General features: G+C 50.2%; 5 protein-coding genes across 5 annotated transcripts; 3 read left to right on the forward strand and 2 right to left on the reverse strand.

The window, feature by feature from the left end:
- Positions 1–636: 636 nt before the first annotated feature.
- On the forward strand, positions 637–4,399 carry N7446_000486 (carbamoyl-phosphate synthase (glutamine-hydrolyzing) CPA2; the record flags this gene model as incomplete). Its single annotated transcript, XM_058509253.1, has 4 exons — positions 637–982; positions 1,173–3,439; positions 3,487–4,227; positions 4,292–4,399. 4 exons carry the CDS (start codon positions 637–639, stop codon positions 4,397–4,399), a joined length of 3,462 nt encoding a protein of 1,153 aa, XP_058378232.1.
- Positions 4,400–5,461: 1,062 nt separating this feature from the next.
- Positions 5,462–7,220, forward strand: N7446_000487 (S-adenosylmethionine-dependent methyltransferase). Its single transcript, XM_058509254.1, has 3 exons — positions 5,462–5,748; positions 5,863–6,159; positions 6,215–7,220. Exons 1-3 carry the CDS (start codon positions 5,485–5,487, stop codon positions 7,139–7,141), a joined length of 1,488 nt encoding a protein of 495 aa, XP_058378233.1. The 5' UTR covers positions 5,462–5,484; the 3' UTR covers positions 7,142–7,220.
- Positions 7,221–8,955: 1,735 nt separating this feature from the next.
- N7446_000488 (SNG1 family protein) lies at positions 8,956–10,179 on the forward strand (the record flags this gene model as incomplete). Its single annotated transcript, XM_058509255.1, has 1 exon — positions 8,956–10,179. One exon carries the CDS (start codon positions 8,956–8,958, stop codon positions 10,177–10,179), a length of 1,224 nt encoding a protein of 407 aa, XP_058378234.1.
- A 1,114-nt stretch (positions 10,180–11,293) lies between these two features.
- On the reverse strand, positions 11,294–15,888 carry N7446_000489 (SKI complex RNA helicase subunit SKI2). Its single transcript, XM_058509256.1, has 5 exons — positions 15,413–15,888; positions 12,779–15,338; positions 12,389–12,677; positions 12,151–12,338; positions 11,294–12,103 (listed from the first exon to the last, which is right to left on the reverse strand). The coding sequence occupies exons 1-5, from the start codon at positions 15,640–15,642 to the stop codon at positions 11,423–11,425; spliced, it is 3,948 nt and encodes a 1,315-aa protein (XP_058378235.1). The 5' UTR covers positions 15,643–15,888; the 3' UTR covers positions 11,294–11,422.
- Positions 15,889–16,089: 201 nt separating this feature from the next.
- On the reverse strand, positions 16,090–18,924 carry N7446_000490 (uncharacterized protein). Its single transcript, XM_058509257.1, has 5 exons — positions 18,793–18,924; positions 18,674–18,742; positions 18,124–18,612; positions 16,463–18,067; positions 16,090–16,414 (listed from the first exon to the last, which is right to left on the reverse strand). Exons 1-5 carry the CDS (start codon positions 18,810–18,812, stop codon positions 16,330–16,332), a joined length of 2,268 nt encoding a protein of 755 aa, XP_058378236.1. The 5' UTR covers positions 18,813–18,924; the 3' UTR covers positions 16,090–16,329.
- Positions 18,925–18,981: the final 57 nt, after the last annotated feature.

Raw genomic sequence — 18,981 nt, forward strand, 5'->3', positions numbered from 1 at the left:
AAAGAGAACCTTTCGTTCTATTCTCTGTATAGCCTAGACCATTGACAGAGTTTTCACATCATTAGCCCTTAGCCTACTATTTACACCATCTCTGTGACGTTAAAGTCGAGAGATAAAGGCAGAGGTCCACCCTCTAGACAGCGTTGAGGTCCGGCATCGGCATGCAGATCATACTCGCGCACAAGCTTTGCATTTTGTTCAAACTTCCCAATTGCTTTGTAGCTTTCAAATTGAGACTCAGATGTCTATTTACTTATGTTCAATTCATAGAATAGTTAGAGCAACGTCATAGGAGATCAGAATGTTCCCCGAGCGTTATAGTCGTCCCTGGCTCCACTTCTAGATTGACTCATCCGACGAAAAAAGAAAAGAAAAAATTACTACTGGCTCCCCAACCAATTTTTATATTAAATCTTGTATTCAATCCCCTAGATTCAACTTCCTCTCCTTCTCTTCCCTCACAATCGAAGCTCTCGTGCGCCTCTATCTTGTAAAGTGGAGCCGTGTACGGTGAAGGGTACGAGCCAATTAGCGAGCCAGAGGGGGAAAAAAAGAATCCCAGAAAAGTGTAGACTCACCTCCTACACATCACCCTCGCAATTGAACTTCTTCTTCGCTCGAGCGGTGCAGTGCGCAATGGTTCTTGCTGCTCGATGTGGCCAGGCGGCTGGCCTGCTGCGCCAGCGCTGCCTCGCTGAAGCCCGTCCCGGGCTCTCTCTGCGCGCATTCTCCTCCCAGACTCCCGTCCGCTCGACGGCCTCTGCTCTGCGTCTGCAGAAGATCCCCACGGCTCGCTCTCAGCAGCTCCGTTCTTTCTCCAGCAGCCTGCGTCGTCTGGCTATTGAGAAGCCTCCCACTGCTGAGTCTTACCTCGCCAGTGGTGCGGTGAAGACCGGTAGCGACCTTGTTGATGTCAAGAAGGTCCTCGTCATTGGTAGTGGTGGTCTGAGCATTGGACAGGCTGGCGAGTTTGATTATTCTGGTACGTTGGAATCAATTGGTGACAATTGTGCTGCACTTGGATCGTTTGCTCCCGTGTATATTCCCCATGGGGATAGATGGGGAGTGTGCTCACGAAGTTTTTCTGCGGGGAATACAGACAGCTTAGAGAGGTTCCCCAACAAAACAACTTTCGATAGCAGTAACTAATCTTGGACTCTCGGATGATATAGGCTCCCAGGCTCTGAAGGCTCTCAAGGAAGCCGGCGTCCACTCGGTCCTGATCAACCCCAATATCGCGACCATCCAAACCGACCACAAGCTCGCCGACGAGGTCTACTACCTCCCCGTTACACCCGAATATGTCACTCACGTCATTGAGCGCGAGCGTCCCGATGGTATCTTCCTTACCTTCGGTGGTCAGACCGCTCTGAACCTGGGTGTGCAGATGAACCGCATGGGTACCTTCGAGCGCTACGGTGTCAAGGTCCTCGGCACCAGCATCAAGACCCTGGAGACCAGTGAGGACCGTGACCTCTTCTCCCAGGCCCTGAACGAGATCAACATCCCCATTGCTGAGTCGACTGCCGTCGAGACTGTCGAGGATGCCCTCAAAGCCGCCGAGCAGGTTGGTTACCCTATCATCGTCCGGTCTGCCTATGCCCTTGGTGGTCTGGGCTCTGGCTTTGCTGCCAATCCCGAGGAGCTCCGTGACCTGTCCTCGCGTTCTCTGTCCCTCTCTCCCCAGATTCTAGTTGAGAAGTCCCTCAAGGGCTGGAAGGAGGTTGAGTACGAGGTCGTCCGTGACGCTAACAACAACTGTATCACCGTTTGCAACATGGAGAACTTCGACCCTCTCGGAATTCACACCGGTGACAGTATCGTCGTTGCCCCTAGTCAGACCCTGTCGGACGAGGAGTACCACATGCTACGTACTGCTGCCATCAAGATCGTCCGTCACTTGGGTGTCGTTGGCGAGTGCAATGTTCAGTACGCTCTGCAGCCCGATGGACTCGACTACCGTGTCATTGAGGTCAACGCTCGTCTGTCTCGCTCGTCCGCTCTGGCTTCCAAGGCCACCGGTTACCCTCTCGCTTACACTGCGGCTAAGATTGGACTGGGACACTCTCTTCCCGAGCTCCCCAATGCCGTCACCAAGACTACCACTGCCAACTTCGAGCCCAGTCTGGACTACATTGTCACCAAGATTCCCCGATGGGATTTGAGCAAGTTCCAGCACGTTAACCGCGACATTGGTTCCGCCATGAAGTCGGTTGGTGAGGTTATGGCCATCGGCCGTACCTGGGAGGAGTCCCTCCAGAAGGCTATCCGTCAGGTCGACCCCAGGTACCTTGGTCTCCAGGGTGATTACTTCGAGGACCTCGACGAGACCCTCCGCAACCCCACCGACCGCCGCTGGTTGGCCGTTGGTCAGGCTATGCTTCACGAGGGCTACTCCGTTGACAAGGTCCACGACCTGACCAAGATCGACAAGTGGTTCCTGTACAAGATCCAGAACATCGTCGACTGCAACAACGAGCTCAAGGAGATCGGTAGTCTCTTCGGCATCAAGCAGGAGATCATGATGAAGGCCAAGAAGCTCGGTTTCTCTGACAAGCAGATCTCTCTCCTGGTTGGTTCCACTGAGGACGATGTCCGTGCCCGCCGTAAGTCCTTCGGCATCACCCCCTGGGTTAAGAAGATCGATACCCTGGCTGCCGAGTTCCCTGCCGACACCAACTACCTCTACACCACCTACAATGCTACCTCGCACGATGTCACCTTCGATGACCACGGAACTATCATCCTTGGTAGCGGTGTGTACCGTATTGGTAGCTCCGTCGAGTTCGATTGGTGCGCAGTCAACGCTACTCTCTCCCTCCGCAATATGGGCAAGAAGACGGTTATGATCAACTACAACCCCGAGACCTACTCCACTGACTTCGATACCGCTGACAAGCTCTACTTCGAGGAGCTCAGCTACGAGCGTGTCATGGATATCTACGAACTCGAGGCCGCTAGCGGTGTCGTTGTCTCTGTCGGTGGTCAGCTGCCTCAGAACATTGCCCTCCGTCTCCAGGAGACTGGTGGTGCCCACATTCTCGGTACCAACCCCGAGGACATTGACAAGGCTGAGGACCGTCACAAGTTCTCCCAGATCTTGGACAGCATCGGTGTCGACCAGCCCGCCTGGAAGGAGCTTACCTCCGTTGCCGAGGCCGAGAACTTCGCCGAGTCTGTCGGCTACCCCGTCCTGGTTCGTCCCAGTTACGTCCTGTCTGGTGCCGCCATGAACGTCATTTACAGCGTCGATGAGCTCAAGGAGAAGCTCCTCAACGCTAGTGCCGTTTCCCCCGACCACCCTGTTGTCATCACCAAGTTCATCGAGGGTGCCGAGGAGATCGACGTTGATGCCGTCGCTTCCAACGGTAAGCTTCTTGTTCACGCCGTCTCTGAGCACGTCGAGCCCGCCGGTGTCCACTCCGGTGACGCCACCCTCGTCCTCCCCCCGCCAACCTGGAGGAGCCCATCATGGCCCGTGTCAAGGAGATTGCCCAGAAGGTCGCCAAGGCCTGGAACATCACCGGTCCCTTCAACATGCAGATCATCAAGGCCGATGTCGAGGGCGCCGAGCCCCAGCTCAAGGTCATTGAGTGCAACCTGCGTGCCTCTCGTTCCTTCCCCTTCGTCAGCAAGGTCCTGGGTACCAACTTCATCGACGTCGCTACCAAGGCTCTCGTCGGCCGTGATGTCCCCGAGCCCGTTGACCTCATGAAGGAGAAGCGTGACTACCTCGCCACCAAGGTTCCCCAATTCTCCTGGACCCGTCTGGCTGGTGCGGACCCCTTCCTTGGCGTCGAGATGTCCTCCACTGGTGAGATTGCCTGCTTCGGTAAGGACCTCGTCGAGGCCTACTGGGCGTCTCTTCAGTCCACCATGAACTTCCGCATGCCCGAGCCCGGTGAAGGTATCCTTCTGGGTGGTGACGTTACCCAGCCTCACCTCGCCAAGATCGTCGAGTACCTCAACCCTCTCGGCTACAAGTTCTTCGCTGCCAACCCCGACGTCAAGGCTCACATCGAGTCCACTGCCCAGGACAACGTCTCCGTGCAGGTCATCGAGTTCCCCAAGAAGGACAAGCGTGCTCTCCGTGAGGTCTTCCAGAAGTACGACATCCGCGGCTGCTTCAACCTTGCCAAGACCCGCGGCAAGACCCAGCTTGACGAGGACTATGTCATGCGCCGTAACGCTGTCGACTTCAGCGTTCCCCTCTTCATGGAGCCCAAGGTACGTTCAAACAACCACCACTAACCACATAGTAAGTGATCCAAATAACTAACTGATTCTCTAGACTGCGACTCTCTTCGCTCAGTGTATGAACGAGAAGCTGCCCCGCTCCGGCGAGATCCCCTCCGAGGTCCGCACCTGGTCCAACTTCGTCGGCGGCAAGAAGCTGTAAATGTCTATTTCCTGCACAAATTGAACGGGAAAAAGCCCACCATGTCGAAGCAAAAGAGAGAGATACCAAAGCCAATCCCCTCCCTATCTCTCAAACCCCTCGACATCCCCTATGACCACGGTCCTCCCGTCATGATTCCAATATATGACCTATATACTTTCTACTGTATCGTGTAGTGGGTAGGGCAAAACTTGTTGATAGATGGCGTGCATTTTCCTTAATTCGGCCTGTTTTTCCCTCGGATTGGAATGTTGTCTGTTCCCGCCCTGTTGAGTTGTTCCTGTTTCTTTTATTTCCTGCGAGGCGGGGCTCTTGTGGCGTAGCGCTTATGTCCTGATTTATTTTTTTTTTTGACGAATTTTGGTCTGCTTATGCTTTTTGAGGTCTTTTGATGATGTAGCAAATTGGTTATATGTATTCGAGCGTCAAAAGATTATCAGTTTTTCGAGTGAGCATTCTTTTGTATTATCTAGTTATACACAATCTCCCCTCTTATTTGTGGTCCCATCTATAAGTGCCAAGACGGTACAGCGCGACTATATATTCAATCGACTAGCTTGCTAAACCATCTTGAAGCCGTCACTGTCGTTCTAATACCATCAAAAACTCCTAACAACACAGCCAACTTTAGCTCCAACTACAGAAATGCAAACCACAAACCGGAAGCATGGAAGGCCAGCAAAGAGACATAGGACATACTGTTTGCAGAAACCGACAGAACCAAGCTCCAGATTAACGAGCAACTGGATGGAAAGCACCCCGATAATGAAGGGACACTCTGGAGAGTCCGGCATTGGCAGGAGGCAGGCTGACCTTTACGAATGGAGCTCTAGGCTGATACGGCACCGTAACACTATCACCGAGACGTTTGAATAGGGTATATCATGTTACAGAAAATGAGCAAACAAGGCGATTTTTAAGGCTACTAAGCTCCCTGTTGTTCTAGAAGTACTGTAAATAACTTAGATTGTTGCGGTGGTCCAATTCGGCCTCCGTACAAGATGACTAATAACCATCCCCAGACGTCGATCTCTGATTCTTATATCTTCAAACTATTCCCCTGGCACTTATCGAATTCACAAAAGATGACTTCCCGTGTTTCTTTACCCTCGGTGGAAACTAGGACTGTTCCCCGCCCAGCCCCTAATGGCATGGGAAACGGCCTATTTGCAACAACTGACATCAAACCCGGTGAAGATGTATTACACATCAAAACGCCATTTGTAGCTATTCTTGACTCGCCACGACTGGAGGATACATGTGCGGGCTGCTTTGGCAAGAGACAGATGGATACTGGAAATGAATTGAAGGCTTGTACTGGGTGTCGGGTAGTTAAGTACTGTGATAGGGTGAGTTCCTCGTTTGTTATCCGGGATTTGGAATATTGCAGTTTCTTTGCTGTTTAAACTTCTTGTTTGAGTTGGGATAAAATATCATTAAATTTGCTAACGGATTTGGATCAGGCCTGTCAATCCAAGGATTGGAAGTTTGCTCATTCTCTTGAATGTCCTATTTTCAAGAATCTCAAGCCCATGATTCTGCCCAACAATGCTCGTGCTCTGCTACGTATGGTGCTGCGCACTTCAAAGAATAAGTACAGTGCTGAGGAGACCAAGGCCTTTGACGATCTGGAGACTCATATCAATGAGATCCAGGAGAGCCAGGGTCAGCTGGATAGAATCACTTTGACTGCGAGAGCTGTGAAGAATTACTCCGGGACAGATGTGGATGAAGCAACTGTTTCTACCTACGCTGCCAAGGTAATACATTCCAACATGCCCTTCTTATTGATTCCATGCTGATCCATTTTTATAGCTGGATCTCAATTCTTTCAACCTCACCACCTCCATGTACGACCGTATCGGTCTATACATGCACCCATATGCCGGCCTGATCAACCACAGCTGTGACTACAACGCCACAGTTGGATTTGATGGCGAAGAACTCTACGTCAAAGCCATGCGGCCTATTGAGAAAGACGAGCAAATCTTCATTTCATACATTGACACCACAACACCATACGATATCCGCCGCAACGAATTAAAAGAACGATACTTTTTCGATTGCCAATGCACCAAATGTGCCCTTGGCACAGACACACTCGAAGACCGATTCATTTCCACACCCGAAGACATGACCCCCCTAGAGACTGCCGAGCGAGAAGCCCTCCAGCTCATGCAAACTGCCACCGCATCCAGTACAGAAGCCGCAGTCACAATCGAGCAATTGGAAGCTGCTATGCACACCCTTCACAAAACTGCCAACTGGCCTCTCACCCGCCAGCCCTATGCATCCCTCCGCGACAAGCTCATCGTCTCCCTCCTGTCCGCTGGTAACTTTACCCGGGCCTTCATCCACTCTGCCATACGGTACCTAAAGATAGACCCTGTTGTCTATGATAAGGCCCATCCGATCCGGCACATTCACGCATGGAGTCTGGTCAGGCTCACTGTTTTCCTCTCCCAGGAAGGGTTCACACCTAACCCTAAAGATCCTGTCCAAGTGCAGGATTTCCGACTGAACTTCCACTTCTTGATATGGTATATCCTTGCGGAGCTTACGAGCACTCAGTTGGAGAGTTGTACTGTGCCTAGCTTCAGAAAGTTAGTGGGGACTCAATTTGTTCAGGTTCACAATGAGTTCAAGGCCAATGGTATTGACCCTACTAAGTCTCGGGCTGCTCTTGGTGCTGAGATGAATAAGTTGGAGCAAATGGTTAATCAAGCTCTGGCGAAGGAGTAGATACTACGTTAGCTTTTCTCATGGGAATGTTAGAGCTGATATCATAGTTGTCATTGTAGTATGAAAATGAATAAAACAGCCACTGGGCTCCGTGTAACGAAGAGCACAGTGTAGTGGATGGTATAGTGCAATAAAGGGTATAGTGTGTAGAAGAAACACAGTGCAATAACATAGATCGTGAGGGACACCCGGAGCTAAGCCGAACTCCGGTTAAAGGCCACCGATACAAACAACCCCCCGGACACCTCCAAACCTAGAAAGCACCGAAAAAGGGAACCCCGAATTCGCACAAAGCTTCCCGAGCATTTTCTCTTCTTCGTTTCCATTATTTCTCTTTATCTTTCAACTATTTTTACACTACTTTGAGCCCGCTTTTGATTCAAAAACACTATGGATCAATCAAGTTCTTCAAAAGCATCAAGCATGGATAACGTTGGACTTCAAATGTTGGTAGTCCTTTTTGTTCTAACATTAGTTCCAAAATGATGGATGTGGCTCTTCAAACCAACTTTGACCTAACCCTGTGATGAGAGTCCATGAAAAAATGCAGAATTCCTTGCCTCAAGAGGAAAAACCGTGTGCGGCATCTAACACACAAGCTTGGGCTGGCTTTCCAGCTCGCGTTGGTAAATGAAATCCGACTGATTTCTCTATGATTCATAACAGGCCAATAGCAAGCAAGTGCCTGCCGACTCTGCTTCAACTGGTATCCGATACAAGCTGTACCGCAATGTGGAATAAAAGCGCTATCTTGCAGCAACTCCTTAATACCATTGAAGAGCACCGCGCCAGTCATAGTACGATTCCCCCGTTTTCTCGGTCGTTAATTGTACGGTAGCTACCGATACTACGAAAAATCCTTCCAATGACATATCACCAAGGGCAAGTTCTTCCTATGAACGAACTGGAGGCTCTAGGTTCTCATTGGATCATTATGCTCTCCGCGTCAATGATGAATAGCCTACCGAAAATGCCTCTGTTGTCGACCGTCTTGAAAGTCAAATACAAGCGAACAGCAATCCTGACTCGAGCTGACTAGAAAGGGAATTTAGTTCCGACCCCAGAAGACGCGCCAAGCTATGGTGTATACGGCAAACTTTGAAACCCTTCTTGTTGCACGCATTACTCCGCACCAGTACTTTTGTACCAAGCTGCATAATTTTGTGGGTATTTTCTGTTATTCTAGGCCAGTCAAATGGCTCCCTGTCCGATGCGCCCTCTGTCGTCATAGGGACCTCAGACCTGGGTAACGCAAAGCAGGCCCAGTGGATTGAGACCGGTTGGGGGCGTATCAAGATGTCGCGGGTGGGAAATATCCCGTCCCAGTCGAGGGAAAACTGTTGGACGAAACGATTTCTGCTATGAGGGCCCCCAAGTGGTGAGATATCAGCAAGATATATGAACAACTTTTGATTTTTATACAGAGTTAGGAAATAAATTAGGCAACCCACTCCCCAACCAAAAGTTCCAGCGTTCGAGGTAAAAACATAACTATTGTTGTCGGCAACCCGAAATACTTCCGCTGCGTAAGCGGAAGCGGGTATCCGAAAATCTACCCGTGGACAGTCGCCGCAGTGGATCTTATATTACAGTAGTCTAATTCATACGGCTAGATTGTATACTCCTTTACAGACCATGACCCGACTCCACCGGCATGTCCTGTCCAGATAAAAGACACTATTGTTTCCTAAAATGTTCCTTCTCTCACAATAATAATCATAAATCAGCACCCTCGCCTTCGTCCTTGTAAGGGTAAACCTATCATTTCACATTCCAACTTGAACACAGGAACTTCTCCCCTGTGCACCTTCAATATGCAAATACAAAAACCCTTCTTGGGCGCTGTGGGAGGCTCATTTGTCCTCATCCAGCTCTTGTTCCTTGTGAATATGAGCTATCTATACGGCACTGCCTTCAATGACACGCATCGGATGAAGGCCTTGAAAATCCTTCTCGTGGACTACGACGACGGCGTCGTTGGACGGTCAGTCAAAGCTGCTTATTCCCAGCTAGCAAGCCCCAGCTTTCCAACTATCATTGAACATTCATCGACCGATTATCCCACTGCAAACAACATTCGAGAAGCCGTCTGCAAGGGTCACTACTGGGGTGCGATTTACGCCAATCCTAACGCATCTTCACGATTGTCTGCCGCGCTTGCCTCTCCAGAAGCTGCCCAAACATATCAAAACTTCGGGGCGTTGACTTATATTTCGAACGGTGGGAGATATCCCGCCTATGGCCAAGTCATCTCTTCGAGTTTCCAGATCCTGGTCCAGGGGACTAGAGGTGCCTACAATGCTATGATGGGGATCGAAGCGATGTCTACAGCCAACACGACAAATGCGAACATTGCCCAGGTCTTATTTGACCCGATCGCCGCCTCGTCCATCGATATTAGTCCGACGAACCAGGGTGTCCGTTTTTACTACAACACTGTCACGTTGGTCATGGTTATCTTGCCACAATTCTTCTTCGTTATGGCGCTGAACGGTATCTCAGCTGAAACAAACATCTTTGGCTCACTGTCTCTGAAAAAAAACATCGCTGTTCGACTGGGTGTGTCCATCTGCTTCACTTTCATTGCATCACTCTGCATGACAGGCTACATTTGGGCCTTCCGAGAAGATTGGGGAGTCACATCCGCCCAATTCTCATTGACGTGGATGGCGCTATGGCTCGCCATGCACCTTAACTACTTCATCATCGATTCTGTCACAGCAGTTATCCCGATGAAATTCATGGCATTTTTCATTCTAACTTGGGTCATAATGAATGTCTCAAGCACTCTCAGTCCTTTCGAGCTGTCTCCTGGGTGGTACCGCATTGGATATGCCCTCCCTGCCTATGAGCTCTACCAAGTCCTCCTCGATATCTGGACTCACGGCTGCAACCCGACTCTATACCGGTCACTGCCTGTCTTGTTCTCTTGGTGGCTTGTCGCCTTTGTCACCTTTGTCGCCGCAATGCGTAGACGAGTCCTTTCGGCCTCCCCCAACTCTACAGAGCCGAGTATTGTCGACTCTGAGAAGGCCTAATCCAAACTTAGGTGGAATTCGATTTAGGAAAAACATATTGCATGATGCGCGCAAAAGTTCCAATTAAAGAGACTTGGGGTTAATCTTTCTTTTTCTCTGTTTTCTTCTTATGTATCATTTCTCCCCCTCATTCCAATCATTCTGCATGCTTTAATAGATCCTTTCCTATTTGTCTGTATAACACCGATTCATTATGTACTCAAAGAGCTTCTCCTCAAGTCGAGAATTTCTCAGTTGGCGGCAACAGAAGCCAGGACTACAATTTCATAGTTGATCAGTGATTTTTTTTTTTCCCATTCTTTATTGAACATATCTCTTGATATAATTGTTTCGTAATTCACTGGAAACCGCGTGTGGAGGCGAACCGATATGGCAATGATAATGCTATGAAATCATGGTGGCGATCATGAACTCATCTTCCACGACCAAACACTACATGTTCCTATGTGAATTGGGCTCAGAGTCGGTGTTGAATTTGCTTATACAACCATGCGACGTGAGAGCGCTCCAGTCAAGTCCCGCACACGAAGCCCTAATTTCTCGAGACAATATGAGATGAAGCTGAAACCTCAGAAATTCATGAAGTAAACAACAAATAAGAAAACCAAAACCATAAAGGTTATTTTTCAAACTCAATCTCTCTATCAGATCAACACAACTAACCTTGAGCCTTACAAAGGCCAGTACTGTAGGTACCTTGGATGCAGTACTGAAAACGAACATCGAGCTTGTGCGTGATGTACGTGTAACTCCGGATTATTTCTCTGACCGGTAAAGTGGCCGAGTGGTCTAAGGCGCACGGTTTAGGTTTCTTCATTTGTCTCCGTGTCTCGAAAGAGGCGAGGGTTCGAACCCCTCCTTTGCCAAATTTTTTGTTCTTTTTATTTCCTCCTATTAGGAGGTTATTTTATACTTATGATGGTTTGTTTATCCTTTCATTATTTTGACATTAGAATTACAGGTTACCGCAATAAATATAAGTAGGGATACAACAAGTAATTATATGCCGTGGGATACAACAAATATATATCGCTCGGCTGACTTATGAAGTATAAAATCGACACACGAATTTCTAGATGAAATGTTACAGTGAACGGCACCTTTGAGATAAATTTTCATATTCATCTCTTTATGCCGCTATGCACAAAATCACACGCTAGGATCTCTCAAATAGACGGAGAGTAGGCGTGTCCGCTTGGAACAAGGGCACCAACCATCCCCTCAAGTTACTATGTTAGGCACTTCACATGTAGAGAGAAGCAGCGAAGATAACATCGCGCTTAATCAACTCCTGTGCCTGTTGCATCTTAGTGTAAAGATTAGGATCACCAACCAATTTAGCAGCATTCTTCACTTCACGGCAAGTCTCATCCAGGCGGGTAATGCAGCGAACAATAGTTCCCTCCATAACATCAGTGAGGTCAGTAATACGGTTAAAGGACATGCCCTTAGCCCATTCGTAGACAACTTCGGCGAGACCGAAGCGCGGCTTGCTGGCGAAATCATTAGAGTCCTCGCTGGACTGGATGACTTGGTGTAGAATCTGGAAATCGTTCACCTTCTCGGCGATGGCGATAATCTCTTTCATTCCCTTGTCCAAGCGTGGGGTGAGTGTGGGCTTGCTGTCTGTCTTCTCCTGGAAGACAAATGCAGAGAGGAGCGCGACGATTTCCTCGGGTTCGTATTCGGCAAGGACATTTTCGAGGACCAGTTCGGTCAGGACTAGCTCGTCGGCGGAGTGGATCTCGCAGGCTACCTTGCCCTTGAGCTGCACGCGGGACTGGTCATCGACGAAGCCGAGCTCCTTCAGTACCTGAATGCGTTGTTCGTAGTCCGGAAGCAGTTGGAGGTTTTGGTCGGACATCAGCTGCTTCAGCTGCGTGATATTCTCCTTGACTTGCCATTCGTCGTGTTGCATTTCAAACTATGAGATGTTAGCACAGGCTCAGCCCAAGAGAATTTGTTACTCACGTGTTTCAAGAATTGAGGGCATTGGACGCAACGGCATGACTGAATGATGTTTGCTTGGGCCTGTCGCTTTTCCAGGAGCTCACGCAATTGCAGCTCTGTGATGCGCTGCCAGTCCATTTCATCCCAAACTGAGCTGGTCCATGACTTGGTGTATTTGTGCAATTCCCTATCAGCGTATTTGGCGGCCTCTGTATACGAGGTGAGTATTCATTCCATAAGCAATGGAAAGTGGTCTTACCTTTCCTGATGTTGAGATACCAAACAGGTCCTCCACCACGAATCACAGTGTTGGTGATGCACTCGACATCAGAAAGGGGGATTTTGCATGTTTTCAAGCTCATTTGAGCGGCAGCAGTGGGAAGTGGCGGGAAAAATGGACGGAACATGGGAAGGAAAGGTAGGATATCAGCTGGATGGCGTTTGCTGCTCATAGTTCCGACTTCAAGGACGTGAATACAAGGGGCGGCTCCTCCAACCCCACCGGCGATTCCCTCACGAAGGACAAGACCAGCAGTACGGAGTCCGTCCTACAATACGGTTAGTACATCACGCAACATCATGAAAATATGCCGTGGCGACAATACGACAAGACGTGAGGTTACCACGAAATTTATGAAAGCAAACTCACCTTCTTGTAAACAACCCACGTCTTCATCCCGATGAGACGCTTCGCAACAGGGGATGATGCCATCGCGGCATGCAGCTCAGCAGTAAGTTTCTGATACTCCATCGCTGCAGCATGACAAGCTACCAGATCCAGGTCGCAGATTTCACAGGGCTCCCGTTTGATCTTTGCAAGACTGTCCTCAGACAACTGCACTTGCTTTTCGTGCTCTGGCAAGAGAGCTTGCGTGGCATTCTCACTGAAACTGCGCTTGATCATCTCTTCAATCTTAAGTGCTTCCACGCGCAACAGGTTCAAGATCATGTTGTACGTGAGACGGAATTGCGATCTCAACTTAGTGGGCTCTCCGAGAATCATCTTCTTCAGTGCACCAGCGGGCGGTGCCTCATCCTTTCCACTGTTCGTGACGATAACATAACCCACTGTGTCAAGACCTCGGCGACCTGCACGACCGGCCATCTGGGTATATTCACCTGGAAGGAGGTCACGGAAACCCTTGCCATCGTGCTTTCGGAAACCAGAGAACACAACGGTGCGAGTGGGTAGGTTCAGACCCATTGCAAAGGTTTCCGTGGCGAACAAGATCTTCACGAGTGACTTGGCAAAGAGGATCTCCACAACTTCCTTCATAATGGGTAAGAGACCACCGTGGTGAACGGCGACACCTCTGCTGAGCAACTCTCGGAGACGAAGTATCTGGGGGAGTTCACGGTCCTCCGGCTTCAGACGGGTGAGTGACTTCTCAATGAACATGTGAATAAGACTCTTCTCAGTGGCGTTGCTAAAGTCTTGGTTTGATAGTGAATCGGCGTTCTCTTCGCATCGCTTCTTTGAGAATACGAAGACACATCCTGGCAACAGATCCTCCTTGCGGAGATGGGAGACAAGGTGCACCCATATGTTCTTGTCTTGCGCCGCACTTGTTCGTCCACCCCCACGACCAGTTCGAGCAATGTTTCCGCTACCGCGGGTGGAAGGCTGTCCTCTTCCGCCGCCGCCTTGTCCTCGGCCTCGCTGGGGGGCACCTCCGCCCCGCGGACCGCGTGGGGGCGGGCCACCTCTGCCACCTTGCTGGCCCCGTCCTCTGCCCTGACCACCACCACGTTGGGTCTGAGTCTGAGCCTCAGCGTGGGCTCGAGCCAGGGCTGACTGGGCCTGAGCCTCGGCCTCCTTCTTGGCATAGACCTTGTCCTTGCCAGATATGATATCATTTGCTTTCTTCCAGCCGCCCTCGAGGAATCTTTTGTTGGAGTCAACAATCTTGTACTTGTCCTTTCCAGCCCAGAGATAGTGCTCCAGTGGGACAGGTCGTTTGTGGGTCGAAATGACATAGATGTCCTTCTTCTTCGTGCGGCCCACCCAGGAGGCAAACTCGTAGGTGTTGGGGACGGTTGCGGAGAGAAGAATCAGGGTGACATGCTCCGGAAGCATGATGATGACCTCTTCCCAGACCACGCCACGCTCAGTGTCATTCACATAATGCACCTCATCGAAGATGACGAACTCAACGTCACGGATAAGATCAGCACCCCGATACAGCATACTTCGCAAGATCTCAGTAGTCATGATGAGACAGCTGGCTTCGGGATTGATCTGAACATCGCCGGTCAGGATACCAACATCATCGAATTCAGTTCTGAAGTCACGGTACTTCTGGTTGCTCAATGCTTTGATGGGAGACGTGTAAATCGCTTTCGTCATGTGCTTGGCAGCCAAAGCAATTGCATACTCGGCCACGACTGTTTTTCCGGCTGACGTATGGGCGGCAACAAACACTGAATCGCCGCCCTCAAGGTGGTAGACGGCCTCTTTCTGGAAAGTATCCAGCTCGAATGGCCATTCTCGGGCCATGTCAGGAACCAGTTCATTAAAGTTCGGAATATCTTTATTGATGTCGACGATGTGAGCCCATTCTCTGCCTTTGTCTTTCTTAGCTCCTGCAAGCAACTGGTTCCGCGGCTCCAGTGCAGGGAACTCGACTGGCAGCAAAGCATCAATGTCTTCTTCCTCGTCATTGTCGGAGACATCTCCGCCAGCTTCAGGCTTTGGAGCTTCAATGTTGGGGTTTTCGTCGGGCTTGTCGGCAGAAAGATTGCTTTCTTCTTGGAGAAGGGCATGCTCGACTTCTTGATCACCTTCAACGTCCTTCGACTTGGCCTTGTCGAAGTTGAGACCGCGATCGAAACCAGGGGCCGTTGTCAAAAGACCGCCCTCGGTGCCGAAGTTGATAATCCGGTCAAGTCCTGACTGTTTTCCACTACGAGATTGCTCCGTGACTCCGGAGTCATCCTCCATAGCAGCAATGGCTTCTACGCCCTCCAAGCCACCAGGAGAAAAGGGAAAGAAGCCAGCTGCTCCTCGAACAAAGTCGGCACGGCCAGCAGGTCGACGAGTCAGTGATGTGGAGTTCTTAGCGGTGGCGGCGCTTGCAGCAGGAACGGTGACTTCATGGTAACCGGTGACCCGGCCCTCTAGTCCTTCCCGTGTGAAGCGAGTGACGGTTCGAGATTGGGTGGGGGCAAGTTCGAAAAGATCTGTATGGTTTGTCGAGACATCCCATCGTCTGTGCAAGCCGTTAGCATCCATGAACGCAGCTTCCCCGCCAACCAGCAGAAAGGGAAAACAAGACAAACATACTTCTGAAGATTGTTCAGCCATTTGGTGTTGAACTTATCCGATGGAGTTAGAAATTCGTTTTCAAGCTCAGCAAGCAATTCCTCTGAGGTCTGGTGAGCTTGCTTGCGAGGTTGAACGTCCTCGACCATGCCGTTCTGCTCATCTGCCAGGCGAGCTTCGAAAGCTGCGGGGCTGACATTCTTGACAGTCAAGCTTAATCGCTCCATAGATGAGGCGATCGAGTCTGCCATGATGCTAGCAAGGCTGGATATTGAAGGGAGAATTGGCCTGGTGGAATTGTGCTGATGTTTGACTCGGCAAAAGCCGCACCCCACACAGGTCTGTGTTAGGCAATTCAAGCACTATGCGGAGATCCCACAGCAATTGTCCTTCAATACGAAGAAATGGCCTTGTGGGTGCAGTTCTCGCGCGTCTCGGGGTGAATTCGGACGATGATTGCCTTTGGAGGAAAAATGAGGTGAAACGGTGCCCTGTTGTTGGCTGCGAAAGACCTCGTGGGTGGAAGACTACTGGGGCGGTGTCGACCAAACCGGCATTATATACCGGCAGTATTCATGACGTCGTGTGGGGGGCGGTGTGAGCTATGGCCGAACGCTTTTCTACTTCATCCATGAATGTTTGGAGTATTCATTGTTTAATGGATTGATTTTATCTCTTTCTTTGCCTACCTACTAGCACCAGAAGTGTATTGAAGATGTTATATGACAGCAACTAATCGTCTGGCTTATTCTTGTTCAATTTAGAAGGCATCATATTAGCTTGGTAGCATATGTAGCCGAACTTTTTGTACTGTAATAATCCATACAAAGAAGAAAGGAAAATAGTAAAAGTGACATAGTTGAAACATGGAAAAGATAAAATGTACGCCCCGAAGCGCCAAAGGCATATGCAAAATAAAATCACAGCAAGAGTGGAAATCAACGGCAAGAGAAGCTAGGGAAAGTTTTTCGGTCATGAATGTTGAGATGAAACTCGTAGATACCTTCCAATGTCGCAATGTACCTGCAAAAGTTAGTATACTTTCACAATATCTGCTACGAGGATACCCACAAGGTCCGTCCATCGGCGCCCCAGCCAACACCAGCAGTGGAATCCGGTTCATCAGCTGAATTTTGCCCGCTTCGATCGGGGAGTTCATTGATAATGTTTCTGATCCAATGAGGAGAGTGCGTCTGCTCAAAACCGAGAAGTTGCTGACGATGTCGCTGTTCTCTTTCAAAGGAGCGGTTGTGTACCTCATTGGCAATCTGGCGCTGGCGCCTAAGCCGCTCGGCGGCAACATTGGCGCGGATCTCATATGTTGTAAGGCGAGATGTGTCATATCTCCTCTGTTCCGATGCTCCAGTTGGTGGTCGATCAACTCGTCGAGGAATAGAGCTTGACCGCTGGGACCGGCGAGTCAGGCCGTGTAAATCAAGGCTTGGGTTGGATGAGCCATTTGCTTCAGACGGCGTGCCAATCTCATTGTGAATGAGATCAGAGTCAACACCCGCTCGAGAAAGAATCTCTGACGTGAGAGATGGAAGCTCAGAGGGGGAAGTTGAATAGTTCAAAATATTTGACTGGCGGTCCGGGTGAACAGACGCCGTTTCCGAAGATCGATTGCCCTGGGACAGGACTACCGAGCCCTGACGTCTTGGATTGGATGCTGCACGGCCCAAATGGCTATCACGGGAGACATCAGAGTGATCATAGGGGTACAGGGGTGAAGTAGGACGGTGAGTGCGAGTGGCGCCATCTGTGGAACCATGATGCCGCGTCCGGGCCACTGGATGAGGAGGGTGAAGACCGGAGATGGCGGCCGATCGTTCTGGTCTCTCAGTAAGTCCCTCTTCAAGTCGTGACGTCCAGCGTGCTGTGTTCAAAAACTCCATAATCAACCTTTCTCTCTCGGTAAGATCGTGCATAACAGATTCGCGTAGTGAAGAATGCTCTGTATCCTCTGTGTTTCTCTCAATTTGAAGATCGTCATCATCGATCCTTGTGCGCGTTGGCTGGTCGAATAGCTCTTCGCCGAGGCGCGGGCGTTCGAGGTCATCGGTCAGATAATCTGTGTACACTTCTTCCATTGACGGCTCGTCGGCATCCAGGTGGAGGATCTGCCTGCGTAAAAACCCCTGGCGAACGTCTGCAACTCCGGCTCGGCCATGGCCCTCTAACCATACTAGAAGGTCCCAAGGCTCTGGTGAAAATGCCATGCAGCGCACGGCACCGCCCTCGGCGCATGACCTTGAAGCTGAAAATTGACAAATAACTGGCGTCTCATCCTCGGAGTCGCCAGAGGTCCCCCAAATAGAGGCAACATCAATGACTGTGATGATTCCAGATTGGGATCCTATGGCACACAACCGGCTGGATGGCGAGAAAGCCACGGTAAAGCAACAGGCATCATCCGCGCGCGGGCCAATATCCAATTCCAGGCATTGGATAAGCTCCCATTCCCATCCTGTGACCTTTTGATTTGTATCAGTGACACCGACTGACTCCAAGTCACGGACAATTTCATAGAAATAAGCGCGGTTCTCATCTCCGACAGCAGTGAGCAGCTTGGAGTCTGGGGAAATGGTCGCATAGTTCATGCATGTCGGGTGATGAAGAACTTTGAGGACTTTTGCGCGCGTAAGTGAGTACACTGTTACCGTTCGATCATTGTTGCTATTCGCAATAGTTAGCATCGTCAGTATGCGCCAATTTTGCGATCAGACGCTAACCTCAGAATAACCACGTCTTCATCCGCCAGACCATCGCCGCCACCATAGAAACGATGAATAGCTACCGAATTGACTATGCTACCGCCAAACTTGTGGAGCTCCACTTCACGCAATGGTCGGCTGAGGGGACGGCGAGCTGATGCAAATTCGGTACTGGCGTTATTGGGAGTCCCCGGCGATGTCCGTCTTGATGGTGAGTCGAGATCTAGTGGCAGCGGAGTGTCCACGTCGGAAGTGTAGAACGAGGGCAATTCTCCATGTACTTGCAGGTCCCGGTCACCAATCCGGACGAAAGCACATTCGCCATTTTCGGGACCCCCGATGGCAATCCAGCCATGTCCAGCGGCGAGACAGCGCGGCTCAAACGGAATAACCGCTACACTCACTCGCTTTTGCGCCGAGATGTGGATTGAGTACACGATTCTCTCGACCACCACATAGATTCGATCGGGATCAGCGGTGCTGATGTAGTTGCGAAGCTGTACATGGCTATGACAAAGCTCTGGGTTAGATTGCGCACAGATAAGAGAAGTGGGACAGCTCAACGAACAAGTTGGGGATCTTGAACGGGAAGAAGCGCCGCTTGTTTGGGAGAATGAGTGCCTCGGTCGGGCGATGTCTACGACGGTCAGATTAGCTTAACAGGTGGGACATGATCCGGAGGCTCACAGCAGAGAATCCGAGGTCATGATGTGAGCTAGTCCAGAGGTGACATTGTTCGAGCGGGGAAGTGCGAGGACAAAAAAGACAGCCCCAGTTGAAGTTTGATAGAGAACCGACAGCGGTTTTCTTTTCTTTCCCCCCTTTTGATAAGAAGAAAAATAAAAGCCAAAGCTCTGAGCAGCTGAAAGTCCAACG

The sequence above is a fragment of the Penicillium canescens genome (genome assembly GCF_028828765.1).
Source record: "Penicillium canescens strain IBT 15451 chromosome Unknown utg000001l_segment0_segment0, whole genome shotgun sequence".
NCBI classification, from domain to species: domain Eukaryota; kingdom Fungi; phylum Ascomycota; class Eurotiomycetes; order Eurotiales; family Aspergillaceae; genus Penicillium; species Penicillium canescens.

Excerpts from the sequence above, each read along its gene's own strand:
- N7446_000487 (XM_058509254.1), top strand. The coding sequence starts at position 5,485 with ATGACTTCCCGTGTTTCTTTACCCTCGGTGGAAACTAGGACTGTTCCC. Across the intron at positions 5,749-5,862 it reads TAGTTAAGTACTGTGATAGG|GCCTGTCAATCCAAGGATTG; the intron begins GTGAGTTCCTCG and ends GATTTGGATCAG. Across the intron at positions 6,160-6,214 it reads TTTCTACCTACGCTGCCAAG|CTGGATCTCAATTCTTTCAA; the intron begins GTAATACATTCC and ends CCATTTTTATAG.
- N7446_000489 (XM_058509256.1), bottom strand. The coding sequence starts at position 15,642 with ATGGCAGACTCGATCGCCTCATCTATGGAGCGATTAAGCTTGACTGTC. Across the intron at positions 15,339-15,412 it reads TGGCTGAACAATCTTCAGAA|ACGATGGGATGTCTCGACAA; the intron begins GTATGTTTGTCT and ends CGGCTTGCACAG. Across the intron at positions 12,104-12,150 it reads GCCCTCAATTCTTGAAACAC|TTTGAAATGCAACACGACGA; the intron begins GTGAGTAACAAA and ends AACATCTCATAG.
- N7446_000490 (XM_058509257.1), bottom strand. The coding sequence starts at position 18,812 with ATGACCTCGGATTCTCTGCT. Across the intron at positions 18,613-18,673 it reads CCGTTCAAGATCCCCAACTT|CCATGTACAGCTTCGCAACT; the intron begins GTTCGTTGAGCT and ends GCTTTGTCATAG. Across the intron at positions 16,415-16,462 it reads GGCGCCGATGGACGGACCTT|GTACATTGCGACATTGGAAG; the intron begins GTGGGTATCCTC and ends TAACTTTTGCAG.